This window comes from Mercurialis annua, linkage group LG5 (genome assembly GCF_937616625.2).
Source record: "Mercurialis annua linkage group LG5, ddMerAnnu1.2, whole genome shotgun sequence".
Lineage (NCBI taxonomy): Eukaryota > Viridiplantae > Streptophyta > Magnoliopsida > Malpighiales > Euphorbiaceae > Mercurialis > Mercurialis annua.
This window is the reverse complement of record NC_065574.1, coordinates 14934067-14961490: the sequence shown is the minus strand read 5'-3', so window position 1 is coordinate 14961490 and position 27424 is coordinate 14934067. Positions and strand designations below refer to the sequence as shown.

Sequence of the window (27424 nt, the reverse complement as noted above, 5' to 3'; positions counted from 1 at the left end):
GTACTTTAAATTAATGCTATAATATTTCAGATTGCTAAATTCTGATCAGTTATTGTTTATAGATTGCCATAGGTCATAGAACTTAATATAATCGAAACATGTTTATGATTTTCTAACCAACCTTATTTGATACAGTTTCTTTAAGTATGATTCATGTCAAGTGAGTAAGAAAAAATTGAAAACAAATGTTATATGTTAACGTAGAGTGATCAGTATACTTGAAACTCATCTTTTGTGCTCGTGTTCATCTCTTTAATATCATTAGGTAAAAACTATATTTTCCCAATTATGTGCATCTAAATATTCTAATATGAATCTCATGCTTTCTAATGGATGTCTTGCTCTCAAAATATTTATTTCATATTTAAATGCTCAAAGCTATATTACTACATTAGTTGGTTTTTATTACTTCATGATAGACATCTTTAATGAACTGTAACGAAGCATGTTTATGTTCTGAGATTCATATAACCCCCGATTCTATCTTCAGCACTTGTGCTGTACAAAAATTAGCTTTCTAAGTTGCCATATGTTGCTGTATATAGTAATTAGAAATTGGTATGCTAGAATATCTTATAATGTGTGTTATGGTTTAAAATCAGATGTTATAAGCCATAAATTTCCTTGGGGATTACATCATTTTTGAATATGGTTTAACACTAGCTACTGAATTTTAGTTAGAACTCTACTCAGTTAATGTCCTCTTACTCTCTTAAATTATATAAGAACCAAATATAAGATATCAAATATTAGCTCGAAGAATGAAAATTAGGTACAAGATAACAGGTGAGAAATGCAAATTCTGAAATGCAAAGATAGTTAATTCTAGGAACAGATAAAACCTAACTTTAAAGTACTCAAGTATTTATATCTATCAATGAAACATAATTTTGTAGAGCAAAACCAATAATTGACATTAACTATAAGTGATCATGATATAATCTCTAAAATTAACCTTTCCTTGAATCTGTATAAGCAAAATAAATCACTTGGAGGTTGATACAATGGAATCACCTATTGAAGATCAAGAACAAAGCAAACAAATGTTTAAACTTTGTTACCAGGAAGAACTATAGAGCAGAAAAACCAATATAGGTATATCTTGAAAGAATAATGAGTTTTGAGATTAATACACCAGCCATATAAAGAGGTCATTTTTGAAAATAGTCAATTGAAAATAATGCTCAATAAACGATATACCCATTAGTATTCTAAATTAAAAATAACATAGCAACCAAATATAGCATAGTTATAATACCTTAAAATTAGGAATCCTCAGCACTAAATATTCAGAACCACCTAGTCCTATAAAACTCTAAAAACTGCACTTGAAACCTCTGCATCCGCCTTGACCCAACATTTTACAACAGTAGATAGAATTTCTTATTGTCTTAGCACTTCCTATTTCTTAGATAAAGTGATCAGTGATGAACATGCAGCAAATAAGAAGGGATATGTAATCTTAGGAAGTTAAACATCTGAGAATTAAATTAAAAAACAAATCTTAATAAGAGAAAATATAAATGTAAGTCAAGGAAATCTTGTGAAGTAGAAGTCAAAATAAACTAAGGAAAATAATATGATTCCTATTCAGCTTTTTACTATTTTATGTTAATTAAAACATATAAATGAATAAACAAATACAAAATTACTTTTCAAAAATATAAGATCAATTACTCATTCTTTCTACTTTGTGAAGCACAAAATTTTGGCCTGAAATGTTGAAGCTAAATCATGTATGTGATTTTCTTTTCCTTCTACAGGACATGAAATGTAAAACAAAACCAAATTGAAGGTTATTTACTTTCCACACTCTTCTGTAACTATCCTACACCTAAAATACTTTTAGTTAAATTGATCTTTGAATTGATTAGGCATGAGAATCTAAAAGATGAAAGAAATAATCTTAGATGGTATAGTACAATTGAGATATCATATTGATCTCCAATTAACTAAATATTAACACTAAGGAATTACGTGATGTTTTTATCATAAATAACACGTCATTTTCTTGTAATGTGCAGTTAAGATGTTAGAAAATCAGATTATAAACACAAATATCATGTGCTGTAACTTTTGAATTCAACCATTTATTTCCACTTAAATTAAATCACTAGGTTGTGGACTATGATATTAAATACTTGAAATAAGGAGTTTGATAACTAGATCAGGTTCATAATATGTAGAGAAATATGTTTTACGCGATAATACATTTGAACCTGAACTAGTACAACGAGTTACAATGTTTAGACATCTTTTACAAATAGCTGTTGCTTGCAAGGTTTTTAATATTAATATATTTTTAAAAGAAGACAGCGGTGTGCTGTATTACCTAAAAATTGCTGAAATCGTAACATATTTGGTTCATTTGGACTTTTACAAACAGGGATATACAGATAGAAAACAGTTAGGAGTTGATATCATAATCAACTCCTAATACTAGTTATAGCATTAAATTAATTTTCAAGTAATGCTACTACTTTATTGTATCTTATTTATAATTATCAGCTAATGTTAACTAACATTCATTTTATGAAATGTCCGGCTAATAATCACCCACGGACCCTGACTTTAGGGGTACCTTACGATAAACCCCCTGATAAAAAAAACGATCAGTAAACCCCCTATTCTTTGTGACGGCTGCACGTAAACCCCCTGAGCCCATTTCTCGCCGATATTTTGGCAAAATGATGACGTGGCACGATATATTCACTGACGGCTCTGCAAGTCACTCTGCATGCATGTCAGACATGTGTAAGAATGTGTAAGGCTGTGTAAGGTTGTGTTGGTTGACTTTTTTCAAAAAAAAAAAATCGTTTTTACCGCTCGGTTAAAAATCACTTTCTCTCTCTAACATTTTTAACTTTTCCCTCTTCTTCCCCCTCATTCCCTTTAATTGTCATATTTTCAAATATTTCATCCTGTCTTCGTCTTGTTCCTTTTTTTTTCGTTCCTTGCCCTAGGTCTACTACTCCTGCACTCTTATCGCCGTCCATCGTCTTCATCTTCTTCTCTTCCATCTTGTGTGTTATTTCGCCCCTATTCAGTTCTTCGTTTTTCTTCGTTTGCTTGTGGCCCTTTCTTGTCTAAATATTTTTCGAGGTCTCTGTTCTTTAACAGAAAATGGGATCCACAGAAATGAAAAAAATGGGAAAAGAAGATAGAAAAGGGAAGAAACGAAAAGGTATGTGTGTGTTTTTTCGCCGGAAGAAATTTTTTTTGAGTTGTGTTTGGTTCGTTGGTGATTTTTTTTGAATTTTATTGGTATTTTATTTCTTGTTCGTCATTGCCTGTTGTTTTGATTTGGTTTTCACTGGTTCATTAATTAAAAATTAGTCTTTGTTTATTTGTTTATTTGTTGGTTTGAGCAGCTTCTACTGAAGATTGTCTTTTTGAGGTCTTTGAAATTATTCTGAACTACAATGGACAGTTTGAAGACTTTGGTTATTTTAATGAGGATGTGGCTGTTAGAAAATTTCATATTGAGGATATAGGATTAAATAGTCTAGATAAGTGGTTACTTGAATTGAAGGTTGAGGGATTGTTAATGTATTATTGGAGGCGGGCTGGCATGTATACTGAAGAATTAATTCCCATGGAAAATGATGACCATGTCATGGACATGGCACTGGCTGGGACACAAGATGGTAGTGTTGATGTGTATGTTAGGAAGTTAAGCTGTGTTGACGTGTGCAACCTAAGGCCTGTATTTGGACACACATTATTTGAGTTGAAAGAACTTGAAGATGGGGATGATGCATTGGAGCTACAGGGTGTTGGTGAGGCTGAACCGGTGGGGGTGCTGCAGATTGAAGGTCCTGTGGAAGCAGTGGAGGTGCTGCAGATTGAAGGTCCCGGTGAACCAGTGGAGGTCCTTCATATTGAAGGTCAAAAAGAAGGTGAACCACTAGATTTGCTGCAAATTAAAGCAGTTGAAGAACCCTCGGAGGAGCAGCAGCAGATTGGTGGGTCAGACTGAAGGCCGAGACACTAGATTGACCTATTTTTGGGCCATATGAAACAACATTTGTAACCTTTTAGGTTAATATGTATGTTGCATTTTATATTATTAGTGACAATTTGGATTTTAGATCAAAATGAATGTTGATTACAAACTTGGAATGTATTGTTTGCTTATGTTATTGCTGTTTTGTTTTTAATATTGGTTGTTATTGTTATTGAAATTGAGTAAAGTTTGTAGTTATCGTCGTTCGGTTCGTTTGAAACGACCTACATGTTCCTTGAAACTGATAATTACATATGGACCCTATACTTTTATTTTATAATCCGCCATGGACCCTCATGTATTCTTACTGATCATCTTTGGACCCTTCAATAAATACGCACTTTTGAAATTTATTAAAACATCATGTACATCAATAATGAAAATTAGTCAACCATAAAGATACAACATATATCAATCAACCATTATATAAAAAAATTTCCAAAATAAAACAACTACGAATTACAACTATAATATTCATCAACGATACTACAATATTCATCAAGCAAAAAAATAAAACCTATACTAGAATATTCCAAATTACAACAGAAAACTAGAAAACATGTTGACTAAGGGCAGCGTTAAACATCATCTGCAGAACCAAGCTCCAACGATCGATATACCGAAATTTCCATCTTGATCAACCCGTCAGCAAAAAACTCTTGGTCGCTACTATCAAGAAGGAATCCTGTCAATGAACGGTAATACTTGTTGGTGTCTTGAAAATTCTTGGTAGAAGAATGAAACCTGTGCACTGACGATTCATCAAACTTCACTTCGATGTCATAAGGGCAGCTTCCGTTTGACAATGGCCCGAGACAAAACACTGTTATAATATTCCCATAAGAGCACTTCGTGTTGTTCAGAACAAACACAATGTCTGATTGTTCTTCTTGGAGAAGCAAACCCCTATCATGCATGTCCACAGAAACTGCAAATTTACGTCCAAAGTTAAATAGTGTGAGAATATCTTTATGCAACTCTTTGCAGTGAGCATAAATGGTTTCGGACGAGCCCTTCACATTGCACTCTGGAAGCGGGCATGAACACTCTATAAAAGAGCAGTATTTCTCGTGATCTGTCTTCTCGTCGTAATTGAAGCTTTCTTGGCAACCATATACTCTGTTCTGGCAGTAAACCGTTAAAGACTCCACGACTGCTTCCATTATCCGACAGCGCATCGGTCCGATTGGCAAAGTGCAAGCATGACATTTACCCATCTTCACAGAGCAGGAGTTGCATGTTGCATGTCCATTCTGACACTGAAGAAAAGGAAAAGTTAGAAAATTAAGAATAACCTAAAGTGAAGAAATATATAAATGATGTGGGGTCAAACCTGAATAATGGGAGGGCGTAGAGGTTCACAGCATACGGTACAGTCCATGAGTTCAAGATCAAACGAACGGACTGTATTATCAGGCATTGCTGCGTTGTTTTGAAGATGAAGGCGAAAGTGGATCACTTTAAGTATGAATGATAAGTGTCTTTGTGTGTGTTAGTAAGTAAGCATGATTACATATTTAAAGAAGTTGGATAGATGTCTTTTCATATTCTTCACTTAAGCGGTGTGTTGTTTCCCAAGTGAGTGGATGTCATTAATGACGATTTTGGTTAATGAAAGGGTATATTGGTTTCTTAAACAACATTAATGCTGATAAGACAAGTCAGTATGTATAATTAGCGATATTGGGCTGTAAAACATCATTAATAATTACTCTAGCATATTTAATTAATTGCTCTATCATAATTAAAAAAACACTGTCTGAAATTAAAAATTATTTAATTAATATATGTAGCATTACAACCCATAATAATAATGAAGCAACATCATTTAATAATTATTCAATTTTTCCTCATGCAATGCAAGCCTACACTGCATCCTGCAACTGCACAAGCAGCACAAAAACCAAACTTCATGATCCTGGTTGACCTCTTCAAGTCTGCACACTTGACCTCCATGTCCTTGATCTGGCCCTTCAGTATGTCTATCTCCATAAAAAGTAGACCGCTTTCCTCAAACAAGATTCCATTTTCATCGCGATACATCTCAATGGACTCCTTCAATCCCTGATTTTCGTCTATGTACATTTCATGGGACTCCTTCAATCCCTGGAACTCGTCCTTTTTAGCAGCAAGCAAACTTTTGGCCTCCTCCAGTTCAACAGTCATGGCATGAATGTCAGTTTTCAAGTTTCGGACCACCGACATTTGGTAAGGCATGTCATTCTCTAGCCAGGCAAAAAAATCACACTGATTCTGGCAAATTTAGGTCGAAAAAATAAAAGGCGAAGTAAGGTCAAAAAATTAATGTAAATTACTTACAGTTTGAATTTTTTTGTAAAGCACATGAATTACTTACAGTTCGCTTTGAACAAGTGTAAAATCTTCGACCAGGATTCCTATCCGTTGAAGAAATCTGTAGGCGACATGGGATTCCGCAATCGCAAACCACTTGTGCAGCTACTCCTTCCATTTTTGGTTGTAATTTTTGAGTTGAGTTGTAAGCGTTAACACTGGATGAGTGGGGCTGGATGAGTTGTAGGCGGATATTTATGGGCCACACTGTGGGCCAAGGATGATTGGGTTGTTTTTCATAGGGGCTAGGTCTGTTAAAATAATGAAATATTAGGGTCCATGCTTGATCATATAAGAAAACATAAGGGTCCATGATTGATTATTGCTAATACATGGAGGGCCGTAGGATATTATACTTTCACTCAAGCGTATGACAATAAAAGACAACCATAATCTGTCACAATTAAAGACAATCATAAACCAACTTCATTTACAAATAAAAACCATTCAGAATAACATTTCCAACCATTTACAATTGCACATACACCACCGTACGCTTCTAAACACAACAAAGTTGGGGCATCTAGTAAAATATACATCCATGTGTTGCCCAAAACAAAAAACATTCCTTAACAAAAAGCACATGGTACAAAATATACATCCATCTGTTTTGTTGCACTACTTGTTCGTTGCTCGTTTCCTCAAACAGTCCCTGTATCGCGAAGGGACTTCTCGACCAGCAGGCCTCTTTCCTTTTCTCTTAGCAGCTCGAGCAGCTTGTGTAGAAGTGTCATGACTGGGTTCCCCTACACCTTGCTGTTCAACCGAGGCTTGTTCTGTTGCAGAATAGGCTCCACTTAGGTGTACGCCAGACTATCCTGTTGGGGCCTGCTCTCCAGTTCCAAACTCCCCACCTGGAACCTCCCCTGCATCTGGTGCTTCTCCCCCTGTTTCATCCCCTGCAGCTCTTGCTTCTGGCTGAGTGTCACCCCCACATGCAGCCTGCTCATTGTCCTTTTTGCACGTGCGTTTGTTGTGGCCAAATCGGTTACATTCACTGCATTTAACCTTCTGAAGCCCCTTACGTCCTAACTTTGCCCTCTTTGCATGGGCCTCCTGTACAGTCTGTTCATGTTGCTGCTCCAGCTCTTCCGCTTCCTTTCGTCTTACCGTCGATTTTCTACCCCGCTTCTTTGTTTGCACAGGCGAGGGAGGAACTATGATATGGAATGGATTTGGATCGGTTTCCCACATATCAGCCCCATTCAAAGGGTTGATAACATAGCTGTACACTTTTTGGTAGGTGGCTTTTGTGTAGCAGTCGTCCACATAGTTCTCTGGGACCTCATTGTTCTCATAAATACAGGGGCATGCGTGGACGCATGGAATCCCAGTGAGGTCCCAACGCCTACATGTGCAAGTCCTTTCATCCAAATTTACCACGAACTGACCTCCGGGACCTATAACTTGCACTTGTGGACTGCCGGCAGGGTGTGCGGTGTAATTCCAACCCTCTTCAATTATCTTGTCCAGTTTTTTCCTAATTTTAGGGCACAACCGCGAATCAATCTTGCTCCCAAAAATCTGTTTGTCATGGATCTGCTTCATCAGCTGAGTCCTAATCATTTCAAACATCGTCAAGATAGGTCTCGTCCTCGAAGTCAGTACATATTTATTGAAGGCCTCCGCTAAATTGTTCAGCAATATGTCACACTTGACTTGCGGCCTGAAATGTGCCCTGGACCAATGCTCCCTAGATCTCTCCTCAATCCAGTTGTAGCCCGCCGTATGAGTATTCTCCAAAACTTTCATGGCAGCATTCAATTTGGATGTGTAGGTTGCAATCCCAATGTTCCATATAAGCGGCTTTAAATGTTGCAAGTGGAAGGTGGTTCTGAAATTTGCCCACAGATGCCTCCAGCAATACCTGTGCTCTGAATGTAGAAAAAGCGCGTCCAGTGCATGTATGAGGCCCTGTAGAAGCACAAGTTAAAGACATTAACAAATGATCAACTATGGACCCTAACGTTTAACAAATGATCAACTGTGGACCCTAACGTTTAACAGATGATCAACTGTGGACCCTAACGTTTACTAAATGATCAACTATGGACCTTACTGATAAAAAGCACAACTATGGAAAGCAATTACCAGCTTATATAATCAATGTTCTGTTATGGAAAGCAATTACCTTCTGTTTGTCTGACATGAAGGTTGTCCTGTTGCCCAGATGCAAATCAGCCTTCAATAGCTCCAAAAACCACGTCCAGTTTTCAGTATTCTCAACCTTCACCCATGCCATAGCCAGAGGATACATGCAATCATTGGGGTCAATCCCAGTTGCAGATAGCAACTGACCCCCATACTTCCCCTTCAACCAGCAACCGTCCAAACAAACGATCTGCCTCAGCCCATTTCGGAAGGCATTCTTCATTCCAGCCAAGCACATGTACATACCCGCAAACTTTCCTCGAGGCTCTTTAAAATCCACTGTGCTCCCCGGATTGGTTCGAAGGACCTCCCTTCGGTAGTCATACAACTTAGCATACTGCCCATCCTCATCCCCCTCCAATTTTCTTACAACCCTGAGTCGTGCTCTTCGTGCCGTCTGCACACTGATCTTCTGCTTCAGCTCCCGTGCAATCTTAGCAACAAACTGCTCAGGGTTGTAATCTGGATTGGCCCTAAACTCCTCCAAGAAACTCTCAGCCAGATAGGCACTGGTCATGTGGAAATTCGATCTTCTCTTCGGGCAAGTGTGTACCAAGTTCAGGGTCTTCACTAGGAATGTTTCATCATCCGGATCTGACATGTTTTGCTTGGATGCAAATATTTCAAACCGACACTTACGTACATTGTCACTCTTGTCAAAGCACTTAGCCCTAACACGAGTCTTCTCGTTGACAGGAAAATGCAGTTGATACCTGTGTTTGATGCCCCACTGCCTACATGCTTTCTTGAATTGCTCTCTGTTCACAAATTGCAATCCATTCTTGAAGGTTGGATTTTCCATCTCTTTCTCCTCGTTGAACATCCTGAACTTCACCCGACCGTCACTGTCAGACTCGGAAGCCGTGTTGTTATCATCAGAAGCAATGTAGTCCGAGTCTACCTCCTCCTCCTGCTCGTCAGCTTCTAGATGTATAGTTCTATCAACGCCCCCCGGGCGAAATTCTGCCTGACTCTCTCCCCTTGGTCTCCCACCAGATCTCTGTGAAGATCCAACATCTACATCATCCTCATGTTGGGCATCTGGTCCCTCTTCAAAATATTGGCCCGTCGATCTAAGCTCCGTTATCAAATCGTCATCGTCGTCCCATATGTCGTAGTCTGGGTCGACGATGTAATCATCGACATTTAGCTCGACGTCGTCAAGAGTTGGCTTCTCACCCTCATTCTTCCCCCTTTGACCTTCTTGCTCCTCTGCTTGAACCTCATTTTGGTCATCGTCATCAAACAGCCCCTCCATGCCCTCTATCTCCTCAGCCATATGATCAAATAGACCTTGTGCCATCCTCTCTAGAGTTGAAGGGGGACAATCTGGCCCCCCTTCTGGCACCTCCCCCTCTTCAGTAACCTCTGCCCCCTCAGACTCTTTCTCTGTCCCAACCACTTCTTCATGTTCATTTAAATTTAAACCCTCTGCCAGCCCCTCCTGCGCCTCATCTAGCCCCTCCTGAACCTCATCCAGCCCCTCCTGAACCTCATCCAGCCCCTCCTGCACCACATCAACAAACGGGTCAGGCTCCCAAGCATCTACAACTGCAGCCTGCACACCCTCTTCCAGCCCCGCTACTGCATCCTCCGGCTCCAATGCATCTATAACTGGTGACTGCACATTGTTGCCGTGCCACTCGATCAACAAAACCCCCTCAATTTCTGGTAAAATCACAGGTGGCCCCTGAACTTGAACTGGTATATTCACCTCTTCCCCTGGCCCAGCCTCCGGGTCCACAAGCTCCTCAATAACAACAGTACTAGGGGGAAGAGGAGGAGGCTCCAAGTCAAGCTTAATCTTTTCATGTAACTCTTTAATGTCCTTGACAGAATACTCCCTTACGTATACCTCAACAGACCCTGCCTTCAATCCTGTCACAGCCATTTCCCTGAAATCTTGTTCATGGTTTATCGCCTTTATCCCATCCCGGTATTCGATTCCCTTCGGACACCAATGGTAATCAACAATGGCTTTTCCGCCGTATAGCCTCCTACACCATTTGTCAAGGTCGGACATTTCAATCTCACCAATATGGTATATCCTACTTTGAACTTCCCCACCATAATAGGCCAAGTCACCAAGATCCCCATGGTGATGTAAATTAATCTGGAATAATTTACCCCCTCCTGGTGAAACTGCAAAAAGAGAAAATAACCAATGCATTCATTTCTAAAGCAAAACAACAAACCGCACAATTGGATACACCCACCAACATAACAACGACAATAAATTCTCTATATCCTAAACAACCAACACAGCAACAATATTTAATTTTAAACAGGAACAGACCAACAATAAACTATTCATAAAGCCAACACACCACAATAAAGTATTCACAAAGCCAACACAAAATCCAAATTTTCACCAAAAGCAAGCATATAAAGAAATATTATCACAAATGGACCCACAAAAATCATACTTCATTTTCAGCACACCAGTTCAACATAAGTGGTCCTAGAGGTTATGAGGTCAACATTTACAAAAGTTTCGTACCTTCGACTACTTCTTGACTGCTTTCACTATCAGTATCATGGAGATGTAAAGGGTTATCTCGACTATTTGACCCCCTTTCCCATCTCTTGTCTCTTTCACTTTGCCTTTCCCGCTCCCTTCGCTCTCGTTTTCTTTTCCCCATTTTTTCCCTTTACACCTGCCAACCACAAGCCTGTTAAAGTTATACATTACACGAACCAAATAACATAAACACAAACCCATTTTCAAAAATTCAAAAAAATTTCCATTTTCAAGAAATTATAAAATGTTACATACCCAGTTGCTAAGAAACGAAGAAAACCCAAGAAGACGATCAAGAAACCAAACCCTAACAGGAAACTAAGAAGGCGACGAAGAAACGATCAAGGCGAAGAAGAAACGAAGTAGGTACACGAAAAGAACAGAAAGGACGTTTTTTTGGGACAGAAATAAAATCAAATAAACTAAGGGAGAAGAAGAGGGAAAAGTTAAAAATGTTAGAGAGAGAAAGTGATTTTTAACCGAGCGGTAAAAATGATTTTTTTTTTTTTGAAAAAAGTCAACCGACACAACCTTACACAGCCTTACACATTCTTACACATGTCTGACATGCATGCAGAGTGACTTGCAGAGCCGTCAGTGAATATATCGTGCCACGTCATCATTTTGCCAAAATATCGGCGAGAAATGGTCTCAGGGGGTTTACGTGCAGCCGTCACAAAGAATAGGGGGTTTACTGATCGTTTTTTTTTATTAGGGGGTTTATCGTAAGGTACCCCTAAAGTCAGGGTCCGTGGGTGATTATTAGCCGAAATGTCCACAGGTTTGGTTTGAATCGAAATTCTGCCTCCGCTCAAATTTGTTGCCTCAAAGCTCATTAGTTGATTGGTGGAATGCTTTAGTTACTGATTTAGAGAAGCTGGGAAGAAATAAAGAAGATTTTGCCTTGTGTAATTTCCTACTCTGAAACATATGGAAAGCACGCAACGATGTGGTATTTAACAAAATTCACTCAACGGCTTCATCAATTATTGATAAGGCATGCGAGCAACAACGAGAATATTTGGAAGTTTCAGGGAAAAAACACATTAGAGAGGGCATGCCAAATACTCTTTTGAGTGTGGAAACTGATCTGGCTTTATGGTCACCTCCTCCGACAGGATTTCATAAGGTTAATTTTGATGGTGCTATTGATATGAATTTAAAAATAGGTGCGGTTGGTTTTGTTGTTAGTGATATTGCAGGTAACATAATCTTTGTTGGGGCTAGGCGATTTATTGGCATGGTGATACCACTGATTATAGAGGCTTTGGCGCTTCGGACATCAATGGAGGAGGTGTTATCAACAGGACTTACTGTAGTAATCTTCGAGGGAGATTGTCAAGTATTGATAAATGCTATTAATGCCTCCTCTAGCAACGACAGAGATGTCGGAGTAGTTTTAGAAGACATATTCAATCTAGTTTCCCGATTTTCTGAAATTAGATTTCAATATGTTAACCATAAATGTAATTGGGTAGCCCATTTGGTGGCAAAAAGAGCCCTTATCGATGACTGCTTCTGTAGGTCTCATCATTTTGTTATGGAATGGCTCACTCAAGTCTGTTGAGGAGTTATTCATTTGTGTACTTTTCATTACATTCAATGAAATATAACCTTTGTTAAAAAAAAAAACAAAGTTGTCAGATTAAAGGTTTATTAGAATGATATTATGCATAATATTAAATATTTTGTTCTTTCATGGCTGTGCAAAACAATTTGGAGCGTTTATTTTACAATTTTATTTATCATTTATTCTTAATTGGTATAACTCATTTAATTAAAGAGTAGGTTGCAATGCTCTGTTCAGATCAACTTTTCATCCTTATTTTTTTTAACAAAGGCTAAAATTTCCATTAATAATAACGAAAATTACATGAACGGTTTCTCAACATACTGAGTCAACTATTCTAGAAAAGATGATGAGAATTGTAAAAATACAGTCATCGACTAGGGCTAAACTAACCACCAAGGGTCATCCAAATTTGTAGACTAAAACTAGATCTAATAATAAAATCTAGATTTATTGAACGTTCTAAGGAAGTCTAACTTCGAATGCACGACTGATCACATCTTCTGTGATACATATGTTTTCTTGAAGATTAAAAACAACATCGATATTGACGCAAGACATATCTGTACTTGATGAAATCCGTCGTAAAATGCTGCTTATAATTATTTCAGAGATCCAAGTCGTTTGCACCGCAAAAAACAATTTCATCTCCAAATCACCAACAACTGTTCAAATCAACTTTTCATCCTTATTTAAGATCACAAATTTTGTCTCTCTAAATCACCAACAACTACGAATTCTCAAAATTTACTAATAATCCAAGAACAAACTTTGCTAATAATGCAGCAGCAGTAGTAGCATACAAAAAATGGGTGGTTTTGATTCGAATAATCTTTTTAGTATTCCCATTGATGAACCAATTAAACAACTTCACTTTTTATAAAATTGTAATAAAATACATTTTGGTAACGAGATAATGACAACAAACTATATTAAAATCACGCCAAAACTATGAGATTTTACAATTGAAGACAGTTGAATTAATGGATGATAACATGGTTGAAGGAATACTTGTTTTATCAAAACTTGAAAAATTGCAAAGTTGATTGAATTATGTGAAGTCTATATATTGAAATGTTAAATAGTTACATAGAAAATAACCCACCCACATAGGGGAAATAAAAAATCACCCATATCAGGAATGAAAGGCAGTGAGAAACATGAAAATAGTAATCATTTTCAGATTCAAATTTTTTGTCTTTCTTCATTATATATCCATGCATTGATGATCAATATAAAATTGATTATAATTCAGGAGAACCTAAATACTGATTAAGAAAATGGCATAATTCATAGGCGTGTACCTGTACTTTTAACCTTCTGTACCTAAGGTCCCTACACTTCATTACCCCTATTATAAATCCCTACACTCCTTAACTCAGCAGCCCGTGGTCCCTCAGTCCAAGCGAGTGTTAACGCCGTTAGAGACTTCCATCCATCTATTTACATGTCAGATAACATCTCCTTAACCTTCCTTCTTGTTCAACTAAGTAACCTTCATGTCCTTAACATTCTGCTCCCTTATTTCTCGCCATTAACCCCGCCGTGTAGATTGCTTTCATCCTCGGCACCTCATCGTGATACCTAGTCGAGGCGTCCACCATTATCAAATCCCATTATGTATCATATACATCATTAGGGAAGTTTTTAAAAGCCAGCTGACAAGGAGACAATCTTGGGTCATCTAATTATCCAGTACCTCTTCAGATTTAATGGTTTGCTTTGCTTTATTTCATGATCAGGTTGTTTCTTAGTACCACTACCACATAAGTCACATTCAGCAACACTAGTGAAGCAACACTTTCAATACTGTTGCAATAGTATATATAAGGCAACAGAAACGTTACAGTTAAAAACCGTTGCAAAGAAACTAATAAAATTCAAAAATTTACAACATAAGACAACAAATATGGAAAACTGTTACATTACACTAACAAAATGCAACAGTTTAACTAAATCTAGCAACACTTTTAAACTGTTACTTTTTATTATCTCATTTCAAAATATATTTTCAACTGTATTATAACTCCTAATAAACAATAAATTATTTAAAATCAGTAAATAACTTAATCAGACTCTAAAATCATCAAACCAATACAAATCTACAATCAGTAAACAATTTAAGCTTCATCTATATTCTCTGATTTTGAAACAGATTGATAAATCAGGGAAGAGTCCAAAACTTTTACAGTACAAAAATGATGATGTTACCCTACCAAATTAGATAATCAAAATTTTCTATCGACTCTCTATTGCGTCTCTCTTGTGCAACACTATCTTTTCTAGGGTTTAATCAAAAACTCTCTCATTTTCTCAAACAAATCGCTCTAAAAATCTCTCTCTCTCAAGTAAAACTCTCACTGATGTCTCTATTTTTATTATCCTTGTTCTCACTCGCAATAATTTTGTACTCTCTAACCTGGATTTACCTTTTGTTTTGTTTTAGATGCGTTGATTTTTACATGAATTCTCTCGCAAGGTATGAATCTAGTCTTATTATTTTGTTTATTACAATTGATTTGTGAGTTCATTGGATTTTATGTTTATGTTGCGATTTGTTAACCCTAAAATTAATTATTTGAAGTATTTAGGTTTTTTGTCAGCTTAAAATCCGATTTTGATCTCTAATTGCAACGATTATAACTTGAAAAACATAATTAATTTCAGTTTAAATGCTATTAATTTTAGAATACTTAATAGGTTGAAGTAATCGAGAGATTTACTTGCATTTTGCAGTAATGGACACTGGCATAACATATCACTAACTTAAAGAAGAGTTGTCTTGTGCAGTAAGAGTTTGTTTAATCTCTTGTACTTTACTAAGGTTACAATTTTATTGTTTTGAATGAAGTTTTGATGTTGTGTAGACTTGTTTGGAGATTTGCTTTGAACCTTGCACCACTTCTTGTGGACCAAGGTAAATTAGAATTTTTAATTTTTAGTTTTGGAAGAATGTTGATGAATTTAGTACTGATTTTTTCGATCTTTGTTTGTAGTTTCCGTAAGAAATGCTTAAGATCTGCCACTAATAAATGCGGGAAGAAATGTCCAAAATGCAAACAACTAATAAGGTCTGAATCCCACAATCTTCATTCCATTTTTTATCAATTTGAAGATTTTGATTTGATGTTCATGTCACTACCATGTATAATATTTGGTGTTCGACCGTGTTTTGTTTTGTGAACTCTTTTAGCAATGGAAGATCTTGCGCTGTGAATACGGCTCTTTGGAATACAATGCGACTTTTGTTTCCGTAAGAAGTTGAGGCAAGGAAGGCGGTCACCAGCTGTAGAGCGCAAAACGCCCTTATACAGTTTCAAGGATCAAGCAGAAATGAGTCTGCAAGGAGAAGCGGTCTACGTAGTCAAGACGATCATTCTGCATCAGCTGTTTCTGTTACTATTTAAAGAGTCATTTACAGGTCCAAATGACCGAATCAATCCTCCTTCCTTTTACCTATTTAGGCAATGCAAAATTTCTGATTTTGATTCTTTTTCCTATTGCAGAAGTACAGGCTGGGTAAGAATCAGCTTCTGCAATCAGAATCACAATTTCAATCACAAGGCAGCATTGAGAATAAGCAAGAAGGTGAGCTCTTATAAATTAATAAGATTTGCAGATTTTTTTAATGATTTTTTAATTTTAATTTTGTATAATTTTGATGTTTGCTGTTTGGTTGACTTTGGATTGATTATACTTTTAAGAATTGATGTAAATTGATGTACACTTATGCATATATCTATTCTATATATCTAAGTTTATCTTTTCAAAGACGAGTTTCTGCCATTTTTTTGCCATTCTAGGAGTTTATTGAAATTAATCATCTTGTTAATTAGTTAACAAACTATGTTATTGCAAGATGAACCTATAACATCCAAGTCCAGAGATGGCAAGGTTTCTTCATCTTCCCCTAATCCTTAATCGAGTTTAAATAATGGGCCACAATTATATCATTTTATAATTGTGCATATATCTATGACTACATATCTAAGTCTATGTACCTTGCGTATATCAAAGTTTGTTTGTATGGATTTTTTGAGTTATTGTATTAATTCAGCAATGATTCTCTCTTAGGTACGTGATTTGATTATTGGGAAACGGAAAGAAAGGTAATGACAGTGATGCTTCCCTTCTTTTTGTTATGTGATATTAACCTCTGTGCTTTCACATAATTGCTCAATAATTATCTTATGAATATTTTGAAAAGAACACACATATAATTGAGCTGATTGAAAAACGAGAAGCAAAGCAACTTTAAGAAACACCACAATGACTAATTTTTTTGTTATTGTATCAGATAAACAAAGAGAACCGGGAGCTTCTCAGGTCGAAATTAAAGCTTTGAAAACCATAGAAGTTACAAAGGATGAGGCTCTTGAAGAGGTATTGGAAAACCATAAACAAGGTATTAAAGCGTCTTTAGAGTGTATGTGGTCTGTTGAAGTTTTGATTTTGTTATTTATTATTTAACATGTTTCATTGCAAGCTCTTGAGCACTTCATGATTTTTTATTGTCAGTCTATTTGCATTATTTATCAATGTAATCTAATTAAATATATGTAAGTTAGTTTTGGAATAATTTATTGTCTTTAATCTAATGTGATTAGATATTAGCTGCTCTGATGCTAGAAGGAGATGGAGAACTTTTCAGTAAGAGGTAAAACCTAGATAGAGGACTTGCACTGTTGTGGCACTAGTTGCTTATACAACAAGGTGACTAAATATTTAATGCGATCTCTTGATGATTTTATAATGGCCTAAAACATAGTGGATGTAGGAGGAAATATATTATACATGTGATTATAGTTGGCAAGTTGAAGATAATTTGATGATGGGTTGTACAGAATGTTGAATATTTGATTAGTTGGATTGTGCTAATTGCAGTGTCATGTAATTGCAAGTATGCGGATATATACAACTCTAAGGTCTTGAATTTCCTAAACTATACACCATTCATGTACCTCAATTCGCAGGAAGAGGTATGACACCTTCGGTTTAGTTAAAGTGCTGCGCAGTTTATTAAGCATTGAGCTGAAATTTAATAATATTGTTTTCATTTGCAGACGTTGGCTCAATTTTGAGCGACAGATCCTCTAGTTAAGTACCCGTTCTTTGTACACATTTATCTTATTATGTATTATGTTTGCATATTTTGAGTATCATTGTATGTGGTTTTGCAGGGTTTCATGAAGATATTTGTGGAAAATGATTACGTAGCAGAAAAGGCGCTCAATGTTTAGAAGTATAATCGTTATTTTTGATAAATATTTTGGTGAACATTTTCTGTTTGTAATGTAATGGATGGATGGAATATTTTCCGATTTTAAATTTTATGAATATTTTCCATTTTCTAATTTTGGTGAATATTCTCTGTTATCGCATTTTAATGAATATTTTCCGTTTCTAAATTTAGCGTATAATTCTAGTTTCCACTTTTAATTCTTGTTCTTTAAATATAAATTGTTGCGTATTCTATATAAACTGTTATTTAAAGTTTTAGCCAAACCATTGCATCAGTATATATAGGTGTTGCCTAAAGTACTATCCAAATTGTTGTCTTACAAAAAATAAATGTTGCTTAAAGTAATGTACAAATCGTTGCCTTAAAAAAATAAATGTTGCATAAAATGCATTATAAAACTGTTACAGTAGATGTTAGAAACCGTTGCTTTTGTTATAAATTGCAACGCTTTTATTTGTATTACAATAGTATAAAATAACTGTTGCAATAGCTATCAAAACCTATTGCAGCGGCCGTAAATGTAGCCGATTGAAAAGCGTTGTAATAGACCTAAGGCAACAGTTTTTGTACATACAGCAACACTTGTCCAGTGTTGCTGAAAATGACTTATGTGGTAGTGTACTGACTATTGGCTCGATTTTTTTTAATAGTTATTAGCAATTTGAACATCAGAAATCTAAGAAAATAATTAAATTTCACAAGTACGTAATCCTTTCAACTTTCATTTTTCTAGCTTGCTTGGTTAATTCTAGAGTTTGCTGTTTATATGTCTGAATAGTTGTAAGATGGGATTGTAACAAAGAAATTAAATGGAACGAATTATCTCAAACTATGTTTATTTGTCTGTCAACAAATTGATGACTGTTCTTGGCTAAGGTTGCCTCTCATGGTCCCCCACGATTGTTCAACCATTAGTATAACCATTAGTATAACCTCTACACAGTAAAGTTCAGTTGATATAACTTTTTCTATATGATAGCAAGATGTGGTTGAGAGGCTTGAAGGAGGTTGTTGCTTCTTGCATGTACTACGTATTTCAAGTTCAATTACACACTCATATACACTAGGACAACTATATCAATGATCTCACTCAACTATCAATTAAGAAATCTAAATTATAATACATGATTTTCCATCAAAATACAACCTACCACATACACAAAAATACTACCATACTTCAATCACTATCTTGAAGAAGTTAACGAGTGTGATACAAACCAAAAGTGATCAGGAAAAAAAATACTCGAGTTGTAAATTAAAAAACCGCAATCAAAGATTCAGGATAAAAATCCAGCTTAGTCAACAGGTAAGTTCTAAATTTTGAATGTAATTGAAGGAACATAAAAGAAAATACTCGAATGTGGATAGTAGATTGAAAGTAAAATTATTTGTTTAGAACTTGAGTTGTAAATTAAGTTATAAATAAAGATAATTTTGCCTCTAAATTAAGTTGTCTATTTTTCTATTTTTTATCTCGAAATTCTTATTCATTTTTAATTAATAGCATTTTTTATAATTAACTTTTTATATTGTCTCTATTTAAAATTTACTAATAAATCAATATTTAAATTTATAAGGAAATAATAACTAATAATTATATTAAATAAGATTATATAAAGAAAAATAAAAAGATAAAACTTTAAAATATTAATTATGTTTTTTTAAACTATATATGATGATAAAAAAAGTGAATTATTTTATTGGATTAGAGAGAGCATTATATAATTATTTTAATCAAATAATGTTTGTTTAATATAACATTGATTTTAACATATACTACTTCCTCCGTCCCAAATTGATAGTTAGTTTAGGACAAACACAAGTATTAAGAAATTTAGTAAATCTATGTAAAATGAGTAATTTCATTATAACATACCACACTTGCTCTTATTTAATGTAGAGTTGACATTGTCTTTTAGTGGTGTTTGCTCTCTTTTTCATGTAATATAGTATAATTAATGACGGTATCTATGTCATTTTATCATTAAGCAATAAATGACTGTCTATAATTTGGGATAAAAAAACTTAGAATAGTGCCTATTAATTTGGGACGGAGGGAGTATAAATTTATACAAATTCAAAATAAAAATTAGCATCTAGTTGGACACCTATATTATTTCAAAATAATATTATATTATTTTTATATGTTGGCTGGAGTTGCTAGGTTTAATATTGAAGAGTATAGTCAAGAAAAGATTTAAAAATCAATTAACTTATTGGTCCACAAGTACCTAATCATGGCCATGCCACTATATTGAATATTTGCAGTGATCAATACGTAAGACACACTCGCTAACTTCTGTTAATGGAAGGACAACAGACTGCTAAGTTAAGGAGTGTAGAGTTTTATAATAGAAGTAAGGGTTAATTACATATAAAATCACCACCTTTACATGAAATTGCAAAAATAACACGACCTTTAAAACGTGGCAATTCAGGGCACCACCTTTCATTTCTTTTCAAAAACAACATGTGCACATTTTTAGTGGCATTTTTGCTGACGTGGCATGACACGTGGCACTCCCATTGAGTGTCCAAGTCAGCAAAATTTTATCTAAAAACGTGCCCGTGTTATTTTTGAAAAGAAATGAAAGGTAATGCCCTGAATTGACACGTTTTAAAGGTCGTGTTATTTTTGAAAATTCGTGTAAAGGTGGTGATTTTATATGTAATTAACCCTAGAAGTAATGAAGTGCAGGGACCTTATACGTAAAATGTTAAAAGTACAGAGACACGGTTATGTATTATGCCTAAGAAAATTATTGGAATCCTCGAAGCACAACCATTCATAAGAACAAAAATTAGATAATCAGATAAGCAGTGATGTTGATTATCAGTTCTATGTCATGTAATTCAATAATCATAATTCATAAACTAATACTACACAAATATTAGCGATTACACATAATTTTAGTTCAAAAAGAGAAAAATTAATAAAGACACTTAACTTTATGTTCCTTCCTTCTTAAAACTTTAACTTTTGCAAATTGTTGAAAACGGTTAATAGTTTTTCCCAGTGATGGAGATAGGGGGAGATATGGGAGTGTCATAATCTCCTCTAAAATTTCAAAATTGTTAAAACTAGCACCAACTTTTTAATTTTTTACAATTTAACCCCCTAATTTTTAAGATTACCTATTTCATATAGGTTTAAATGCAAATTCATACACCAACTTTGACCTAATTTGCAATCACAACATAAACTTTAAAACTTGGCAATGTCAGTAACCAACTTTACCCTTTTGGCAAATCGATACACCAAACTTAAAAAACACTAACGTGGACATTGTAATAAACCGTCATTTTTCGGTTTTATGATTGGTTGGTGTACCAATTTGCCAAGAAATGAAAGTTGGTTACCGACATTGCCAAGTTTAAAAGTTTATGTTGTAATTGCAAATTAGGTCAAAGTTGGTGTATGAATTTGCATTTAATCCTTTCATATATTACATATTGCAATTTGACCCTTTTTATGTTTTTTTTTTTTGCCAAAGATAACAATATATAAATATATAATAAGAAAGGCCATCTCATGAAGATGATGAAACCCTCTTGAAATAAAAGAACTAAAAGTGGACTTCGCGGCTACTATTTGAGCCATCCAATTACACATTCATTTAACAAATTAAATACCAATATATGAATAATTTGTTAAACGAACGGTAGCAATAATGAATAATAAACATAAAATAATAAAAATAAAGAAATTACTTACAGTTGGTAGCGGCTAATGTGTTATAAATATTACCTTCATTTTGTAGGAAAGTAAAAATTGAAATATCGAGATCATCCAGAGCAACAATCACCATAGTAGAATACCTGATTATTTAAATTAAGAACAAAAATAAAAGTAATTTGATCTTAACTGACTGTAGCGGTGTCTAATGAGGTAGTCGAGGAAGGAAGTGAGCTAGAGGGGCCATTTGAGAAGCCCCTCTTGCATATATGTGATATAAACACCCATAAAGGGACAATAAACACCCAATTGGGGATGAATTTTTTCTTAAAAATGACTAAAAAAATTCATAAAGTATCACCATAATAATTGAAATTGTTCAAAAATGTACATAAAATAAATGAATAGAAACCTAATCCTAATGATAAATGTTAGAAATCAAACCTGAAAAGGAAGAAAATAAGGCAGTAATCGTTATCACCATCGCCACCGCTGGAATTTCAAATCACACACTTCTCTTCTCCGATTTTTCCTTTTCATTTTAACTGGCCAACAATCACGGAAAAAGAGTTCCAAAGGTAGGGAACGCTTTTTTACCACCAAATTACAATTCTCCATTTCATTCACTTACTGTTTTTTATCAAAATAATTTTTTTAATTTTAGGCTTGAAAAGAATTAAAATTGGGAGATTTTTATATCAATGTAAATAAAATATGAACTTTGTAAATTTGAGAATATAAACTTTATAAACAACAGACCAACAGATTGATTTGGGTTTTTCAAGGCATGAATACAGACGGACATCGCCATGGATTTGTTGCAGACATCACAAACTTTAAATTTCATATTGAAACTTTATTTTCACCAAACTGCGATCATTATAAATTTTCTGTTCTTTTGAAAATTATAGAAATGAGTTCAATAGTTATCTTTGAAACAAGAAAAAGTAATGAAAAAGAAAATTAAGTTAGGATAGAAAGTAAAATTGAATATGAAGATCCCAATAGACATAATTTTCCTCACAATTTTCAAATATGGAAAAAGAGTTCTTTGATTTTATCATTAAAATCAGAAATAGTGATTTATTTTAAAATTCTAATCATGCAATTCCATAAATTATTGCTATAAATATAAACAGGACTATAAAATTCAGATATTTAAAAAAGAGAAAAAAAAGTACTTATCTTTGTCATAGTTCCAGCAGATTGGAGGATTGAAAGTTATTGAGACGTTCGACATAATCATCATCATCATCATTGTATATGAACCACACTTTTTACTTCTAGGAAACCGCCGTTCGGAGTCACAAAATTGCAAGAAACCGCCGCCAAATAAACTGCCGTTAACCGCCATGGAGTTGCAATAAAAGTGTAGCATGCATAGTTCTGTGTGTTTGAAGGTGATGCATTTACTACCCTTTTTATGTTGAAATCCTGGCTCCGTCACTGGTTTTTCCGTGGTTGATAGCGAAGCATTTATGGTCCATGGATGATTCTGTCATCTCGCAACATTGGGTTTTGTTTGAAAATGAAGCGTGCAACTAAATCCACGAAACATGAACCTAATGGATGCGATGATTCTGTCTTCTTCGTCTCTTTATTAAATTGCTATTTCAAGTCCAGTAATCAAAATGTGGAATAGAAACCAAAAAAATTTCAATACTTGTCCGATCAATGAATTTATTAATTCCAAAATGAAAAATTAGATAATGGAAGAATCAAAACATAATTGAGAGAAAAGTATTGAAAGAGTAAAGGTTTTAAAACCCTGCCGACTTGAGTGATTTTGAAACTGCTTTGGCTTTTGGTTAGCCTCTGCCTCCTTTGGTTTTTTTGCAAAATAGATTTACTGAACACAATAGCACACAGTTTAAAAATGATTATTAATTTTTACTATTTTTCGCTAATAATTAGTTTCAAATAGTTCTATTTCTGATAAAAGAAAATATAAGTCTATAACTAATTCTTTGGTTGCCTATACGAGGCGAGGAAATTACTCCCTCCATTCCTTTTTAGTTGTCCATTTAGCCAAAATTGCACATATTAAGATAGTGGGATTTTTGTCTTAAATAATAGTAGTAAATACTATTATAATCCTAATATATAATAAATGCTTTATAAATTGAGTTATACAGTTATTAGAAATGGTTAAATTTGAAAGATAATAGCTAATATTATTTTGAAATTCTAAATGGATAACTAAATGTAGACAAAATTATTTAGCTAAATGGACAACTAAAAAAGAACGGATTATAAAGGTCTAATTACTTAAACACCACCCACTTTGTAACTTTTTTTCATTTATGCCATGACCTAGGAAAATTTTCAATTGTACCCTATTTTTAATTTTTATGTTTCATCTCTACCCTAATAAGTTGAATTGACCTATTTTTTTCCGAAAAAAAGTTTAAATTAGTCCTTCATTTTTAACTTATATTTTAATAAAATGTTAATGTTAATCATTTATATATCTTGTTTTTAATATTTTTATCTTTAAATTAATTAAATTATTAAAATTTTTATTTTTAAGGTACAAATGAAATATAAAAATTAAAAATAGTGTACAACTGAAAATTTTCTTAGATTATAGTATAAATGAAAAAAAGTTATAAGGTGAGTGGTTTTTAAGTAATTGGACTTTTTATATTTGAAAAAACTGCATAAAAATATATTCAAGTTCTCTACATGTGAAACAAAAATGAGCATTAATTTATTTGGCTTTTGGAATAGCGCATGGGATCATAATTTTACAGTCAACTATATCATGCGAACTTTGTCCTTATGCACGACGCCGTTTTTCAAAAATTAATACAAATAATTAAGTGTTACACATTTATTTATTTTACAGATTCCAAGCTGCTAGGGATTTTAATAATGATGATAGCAAAGAGTGTATAGTTATTGTCATTATTGCTGGGTAATAAATTCTGGAGATCATTGAACTTTTTTCAGAGTCATAATTTGGTGATTCAATTTTAGTTCATTACAAAATGCTTAATGTACAATAAAAACCTGACTTTCAACGGTTTTTAAATGAATTCCAGCTAATTTCAACCAATTTCTAAATGAATTTCGGCCAATAAAAAAAATTTGGTGATTTCTAAATAACTTGCGGAATGATATTGTAAAAGAGGGAAGGGTAACTCGGACTCTAGCTTCCTCATTGAAAATATTGGCCGGAATTCATTTAAAAACCGCCGGAAATTTGCTTTTTATTGTACAATAACCATTTTGTAACGAATTAAAATTGGATTATCAAATTGCAACTTGCGCAAAATTCAGTAACCTCCAAAATTTAAAAATTAATTATGTGCATTATATTATACATCTGATAGTTAAAAAAAACTCATGTGATGTGTTGATTTAATAAAAAAAAAGTAGTTCTAATTAATTTTTAGAGTTAACAATTTTTTAATTTTTTTATTAATTTTTTACTTTTTTTTATCATAAATATGATTAACTGATTAGTGAGAATTAGCAGAATTAGTTATTAGTATTATCATTAAACATGTAATAATTTTTAAAGCAGCCGAAACAACTAGCTGCCAAAATCCGGATCGAACCTATAATAGTTTTAGCCCTATTTGATAGGTTCATAGTGATCACATTTATTTTAAGTTTATAACATATTTGCCATTGTACTTTCATTTTTGATTTAATTTGATTTAAATTGGAAATTGAATAATTTTTTATTTTATATGATTTAAACATTATAACTTTTTAAATATTGATTAAAGTTTAATCTTTTAGGGCCATTCAGCTTTATTATTATTATTATCATAAAACCTCCATTAATTGTTTTAGTTTATTAATTTTATGAGAAGAAGCAAACATGAGATGAAACAAAATAAAACAATTTTATGACAAGAAACAAACATGATAAGATCATATATAGGAGAGACCTGTTTTCTTTGTTTATTTTATTTATCTATATATATGAATAATTTACACTCAATAATTCACATGCAGCTTATTATTTTATAATCTGAAATATCCTGCCCAATTTAGCCAATATTTATTCATTAACTTATGCTGTCAATGGACCCTACTGACATTTAAATGGAAATTGAGAAAAAACAGAAAAAATATTACAAAAATACATATTTTCTGAAAGAACAAAAATACAAAATAAATTATCACTTTTTACGCACTATATTAGAGATGCATCACAAATATATCGGTAATATATCAAATATATATCAAACATTCATTAAAAATATAATTTTTTTATAATAAAACAAATACGTAAATAATGTAATTTTTTTAATTTTTAGATAAAATTAAATTTTTTTGACTAAATATGTATGTTTATAAATTAAATGATTTTTAGAGTAGTTTTGTAGTTATCCTATAAAACATTTTCCAATTATATTTTAGTATTTTACATTGTATTACAAAAATTGAAAATCACATATATAAAATTATGAAAAATTTAAAAATCATGCATTTATTTTTGGACTGGTAAAAAGTAATAAGTGACTCAAGCGTTCCATAATGATTTTTAGAAAAATTGGTCCAGGTGACGAGCTTGTGCTCCGCTTGTTTGAATTCAAACAGACTAGATTAGTGTGCTCTTGCAAACTTGAAGGATTGAAACATAATTAACCGCGAATAGCCTATAAAAATCTAAAGAGATTGTGATCTAAATTTAAAAAATTGGCCTAATTGCAATATATTAGAAGTTTATGGGTCAATTTACATGTTTGATGCATTAGATTGACCATACACAAATCCTTACGTGACATTTTTGGACGCTAAAATAATTTTTAAACCTATTTGTCACCTCATGTAATTATTAATACGAATTAAATACTAAAAATTATCTACTTAACACTCCTAACTCTATCACTCTACACACTTTCACACTCATAACACTACATGAATTAGTAAACCTACGTCAACCTAATCACTATATAAACACCATTAACTCACCTAGGTTGGGGGATAAACGAATTTAATAAGAAAAATCAAACACAAACCCTAGAAACACAAAGGTTGGCTGAAACCACCACGCACATTTACAGTCGATTATACCAAAAACAATCTAGAAAAACTTCAATCCATTTAAGAACGCACTGCTGCTATCGAATATAAGTTGGATTCTACATTCAGATTGTCAGAAAACGAGAAAAGGATTCAAAATGGTACTTTTGAGGATCCAATACATCTCTTATCATTTTTTATTACATATCTATCGTATTGTGAAATTATATGAGCTAGGATGCATGATTAGTGTGCTTTTACTACAATCGCCATAAACTATATCGTTTTTGCCATGATTTCCATGAAAAGGACGTAAAAACATGTTTGTATGCTGTTTTAAAACGTTTTAATCATCATATGTTAAAACTGTTCGATTTTGATGCTTAAAACGCATGCTAAGGTTTGATTTGACATATTTTCCATGTTTTTTTGTTCATACCATGATTATCATGATTTGTACCTTAAAAACATGCTTTGAACTGTTTTAACATGTTTTATCAATCATATTTCGATTCCAGTACACCACTGAAGGTCAACGCTCTCCCTGAACTTGTGACACGGGATCATTTAACCCAATTTATACTTTTTTGAGCAACTAACCCAAAAACTCTTCATTTTTAGGTCAAATTATACCATAATATATTTTTTTATTGCAAAAAAATAGATTTAAAATTATTTTATAGCAATAATTAGGAAACTCCCTATTTCTTTTTTGCATCCCTCGCCTCCGATTTGTATTTTACACATTTTAAAAATATAATTATAAGGTATCTGACAAAAAAATATAGAATTTTGGGGTTAGTTGCTCAAAAAAGTATAAATTGGGATAAATGATCTCGTGCCGCAAGTTCAGCAGACACGTTGAGCCTTTGTTTATCTTTTGTGCGTTTTGACTGAATTTCAAGCATTTTAGCATGAAATCT

At 33.6% G+C, this 27424-nt stretch overlaps 4 protein-coding genes and 1 long non-coding RNA gene across 9 annotated transcripts; 3 read left to right on the top strand and 2 right to left on the bottom strand.

Moving 5' to 3' along the window:
* The first annotated feature begins 2870 nt into the window (after positions 1-2870).
* LOC126681521 (uncharacterized) lies at positions 2871-4160 on the top strand. Its single transcript, XM_050377064.2, has 2 exons — positions 2871-3184; positions 3372-4160. The coding sequence occupies exons 1-2, from the start codon at positions 3124-3126 to the stop codon at positions 3977-3979; spliced, it is 669 nt and encodes a 222-aa protein (XP_050233021.1). The 5' UTR covers positions 2871-3123; the 3' UTR covers positions 3980-4160.
* A 424-nt stretch (positions 4161-4584) lies between these two features.
* LOC126681520 (E3 ubiquitin-protein ligase SINA-like 10) lies at positions 4585-5426 on the bottom strand. Its single transcript, XM_050377063.1, has 2 exons — positions 5340-5426; positions 4585-5265 (listed from the first exon to the last, which is right to left on the bottom strand). Exons 1-2 carry the CDS (start codon positions 5424-5426, stop codon positions 4585-4587), a joined length of 768 nt encoding a protein of 255 aa, XP_050233020.1.
* Positions 5427-7171: 1745 nt separating this feature from the next.
* LOC126681519 (uncharacterized) lies at positions 7172-10679 on the bottom strand. The gene is made up of 2 exons (XM_050377062.2): positions 8490-10679; positions 7172-8272 (listed from the first exon to the last, which is right to left on the bottom strand). The coding sequence occupies exons 1-2, from the start codon at positions 10677-10679 to the stop codon at positions 7172-7174; spliced, it is 3291 nt and encodes a 1096-aa protein (XP_050233019.2).
* Positions 10680-11801: 1122 nt separating this feature from the next.
* LOC126681518 (uncharacterized) lies at positions 11802-12597 on the top strand. Its single transcript, XM_050377061.1, has 2 exons — positions 11802-11811; positions 11969-12597. The coding sequence occupies exons 1-2, from the start codon at positions 11802-11804 to the stop codon at positions 12595-12597; spliced, it is 639 nt and encodes a 212-aa protein (XP_050233018.1).
* Positions 12598-14818: 2221 nt separating this feature from the next.
* On the top strand, positions 14819-17847 carry LOC126683043 (uncharacterized). Of its 5 annotated transcripts, XR_008790818.1 has the most exons (11): positions 14819-14948; positions 15047-15079; positions 15337-15389; positions 15468-15517; positions 15597-15671; positions 15794-16021; positions 16107-16188; positions 16675-16709; positions 16898-17005; positions 17208-17579; positions 17664-17847. It is a non-coding gene; the product is annotated as an uncharacterized LOC126683043 (long non-coding RNA). The 5 variants fall into 5 exon arrangements; XR_008790819.1 differs by lacking the exon at positions 15337-15389; XR_007641579.2 differs by having other exon boundaries at positions 14819-15079.
* The last annotated feature ends 9577 nt before the right edge of the window (positions 17848-27424 follow it).

What these genes read in the sequence shown, in the direction of transcription:
- LOC126681521 (XM_050377064.2), top strand. Translation starts at nt 3,124, where the DNA reads ATGGGATCCACAGAAATGAAAAAAATGGGAAAAGAAGATAGAAAAGGG. An exon ending in AAAAGGGAAGAAACGAAAAG is followed by an intron (nt 3,185 to 3,371) that starts GTATGTGTGTGT and finishes TGGTTTGAGCAG; the next exon opens with CTTCTACTGAAGATTGTCTT.
- LOC126681520 (XM_050377063.1), bottom strand. Translation starts at nt 5,426, where the DNA reads ATGCCTGATAATACAGTCCGTTCGTTTGATCTTGAACTCATGGACTGT. An exon ending in TACGCCCTCCCATTATTCAG is followed by an intron (nt 5,266 to 5,339) that starts GTTTGACCCCAC and finishes CCTTTTCTTCAG; the next exon opens with TGTCAGAATGGACATGCAAC.
- LOC126681519 (XM_050377062.2), bottom strand. Translation starts at nt 10,679, where the DNA reads ATGCATTGGTTATTTTCTCTTTTTGCAGTTTCACCAGGAGGGGGTAAA. An exon ending in TCATGTCAGACAAACAGAAG is followed by an intron (nt 8,273 to 8,489) that starts GTAATTGCTTTC and finishes GTGCTTCTACAG; the next exon opens with GGCCTCATACATGCACTGGA.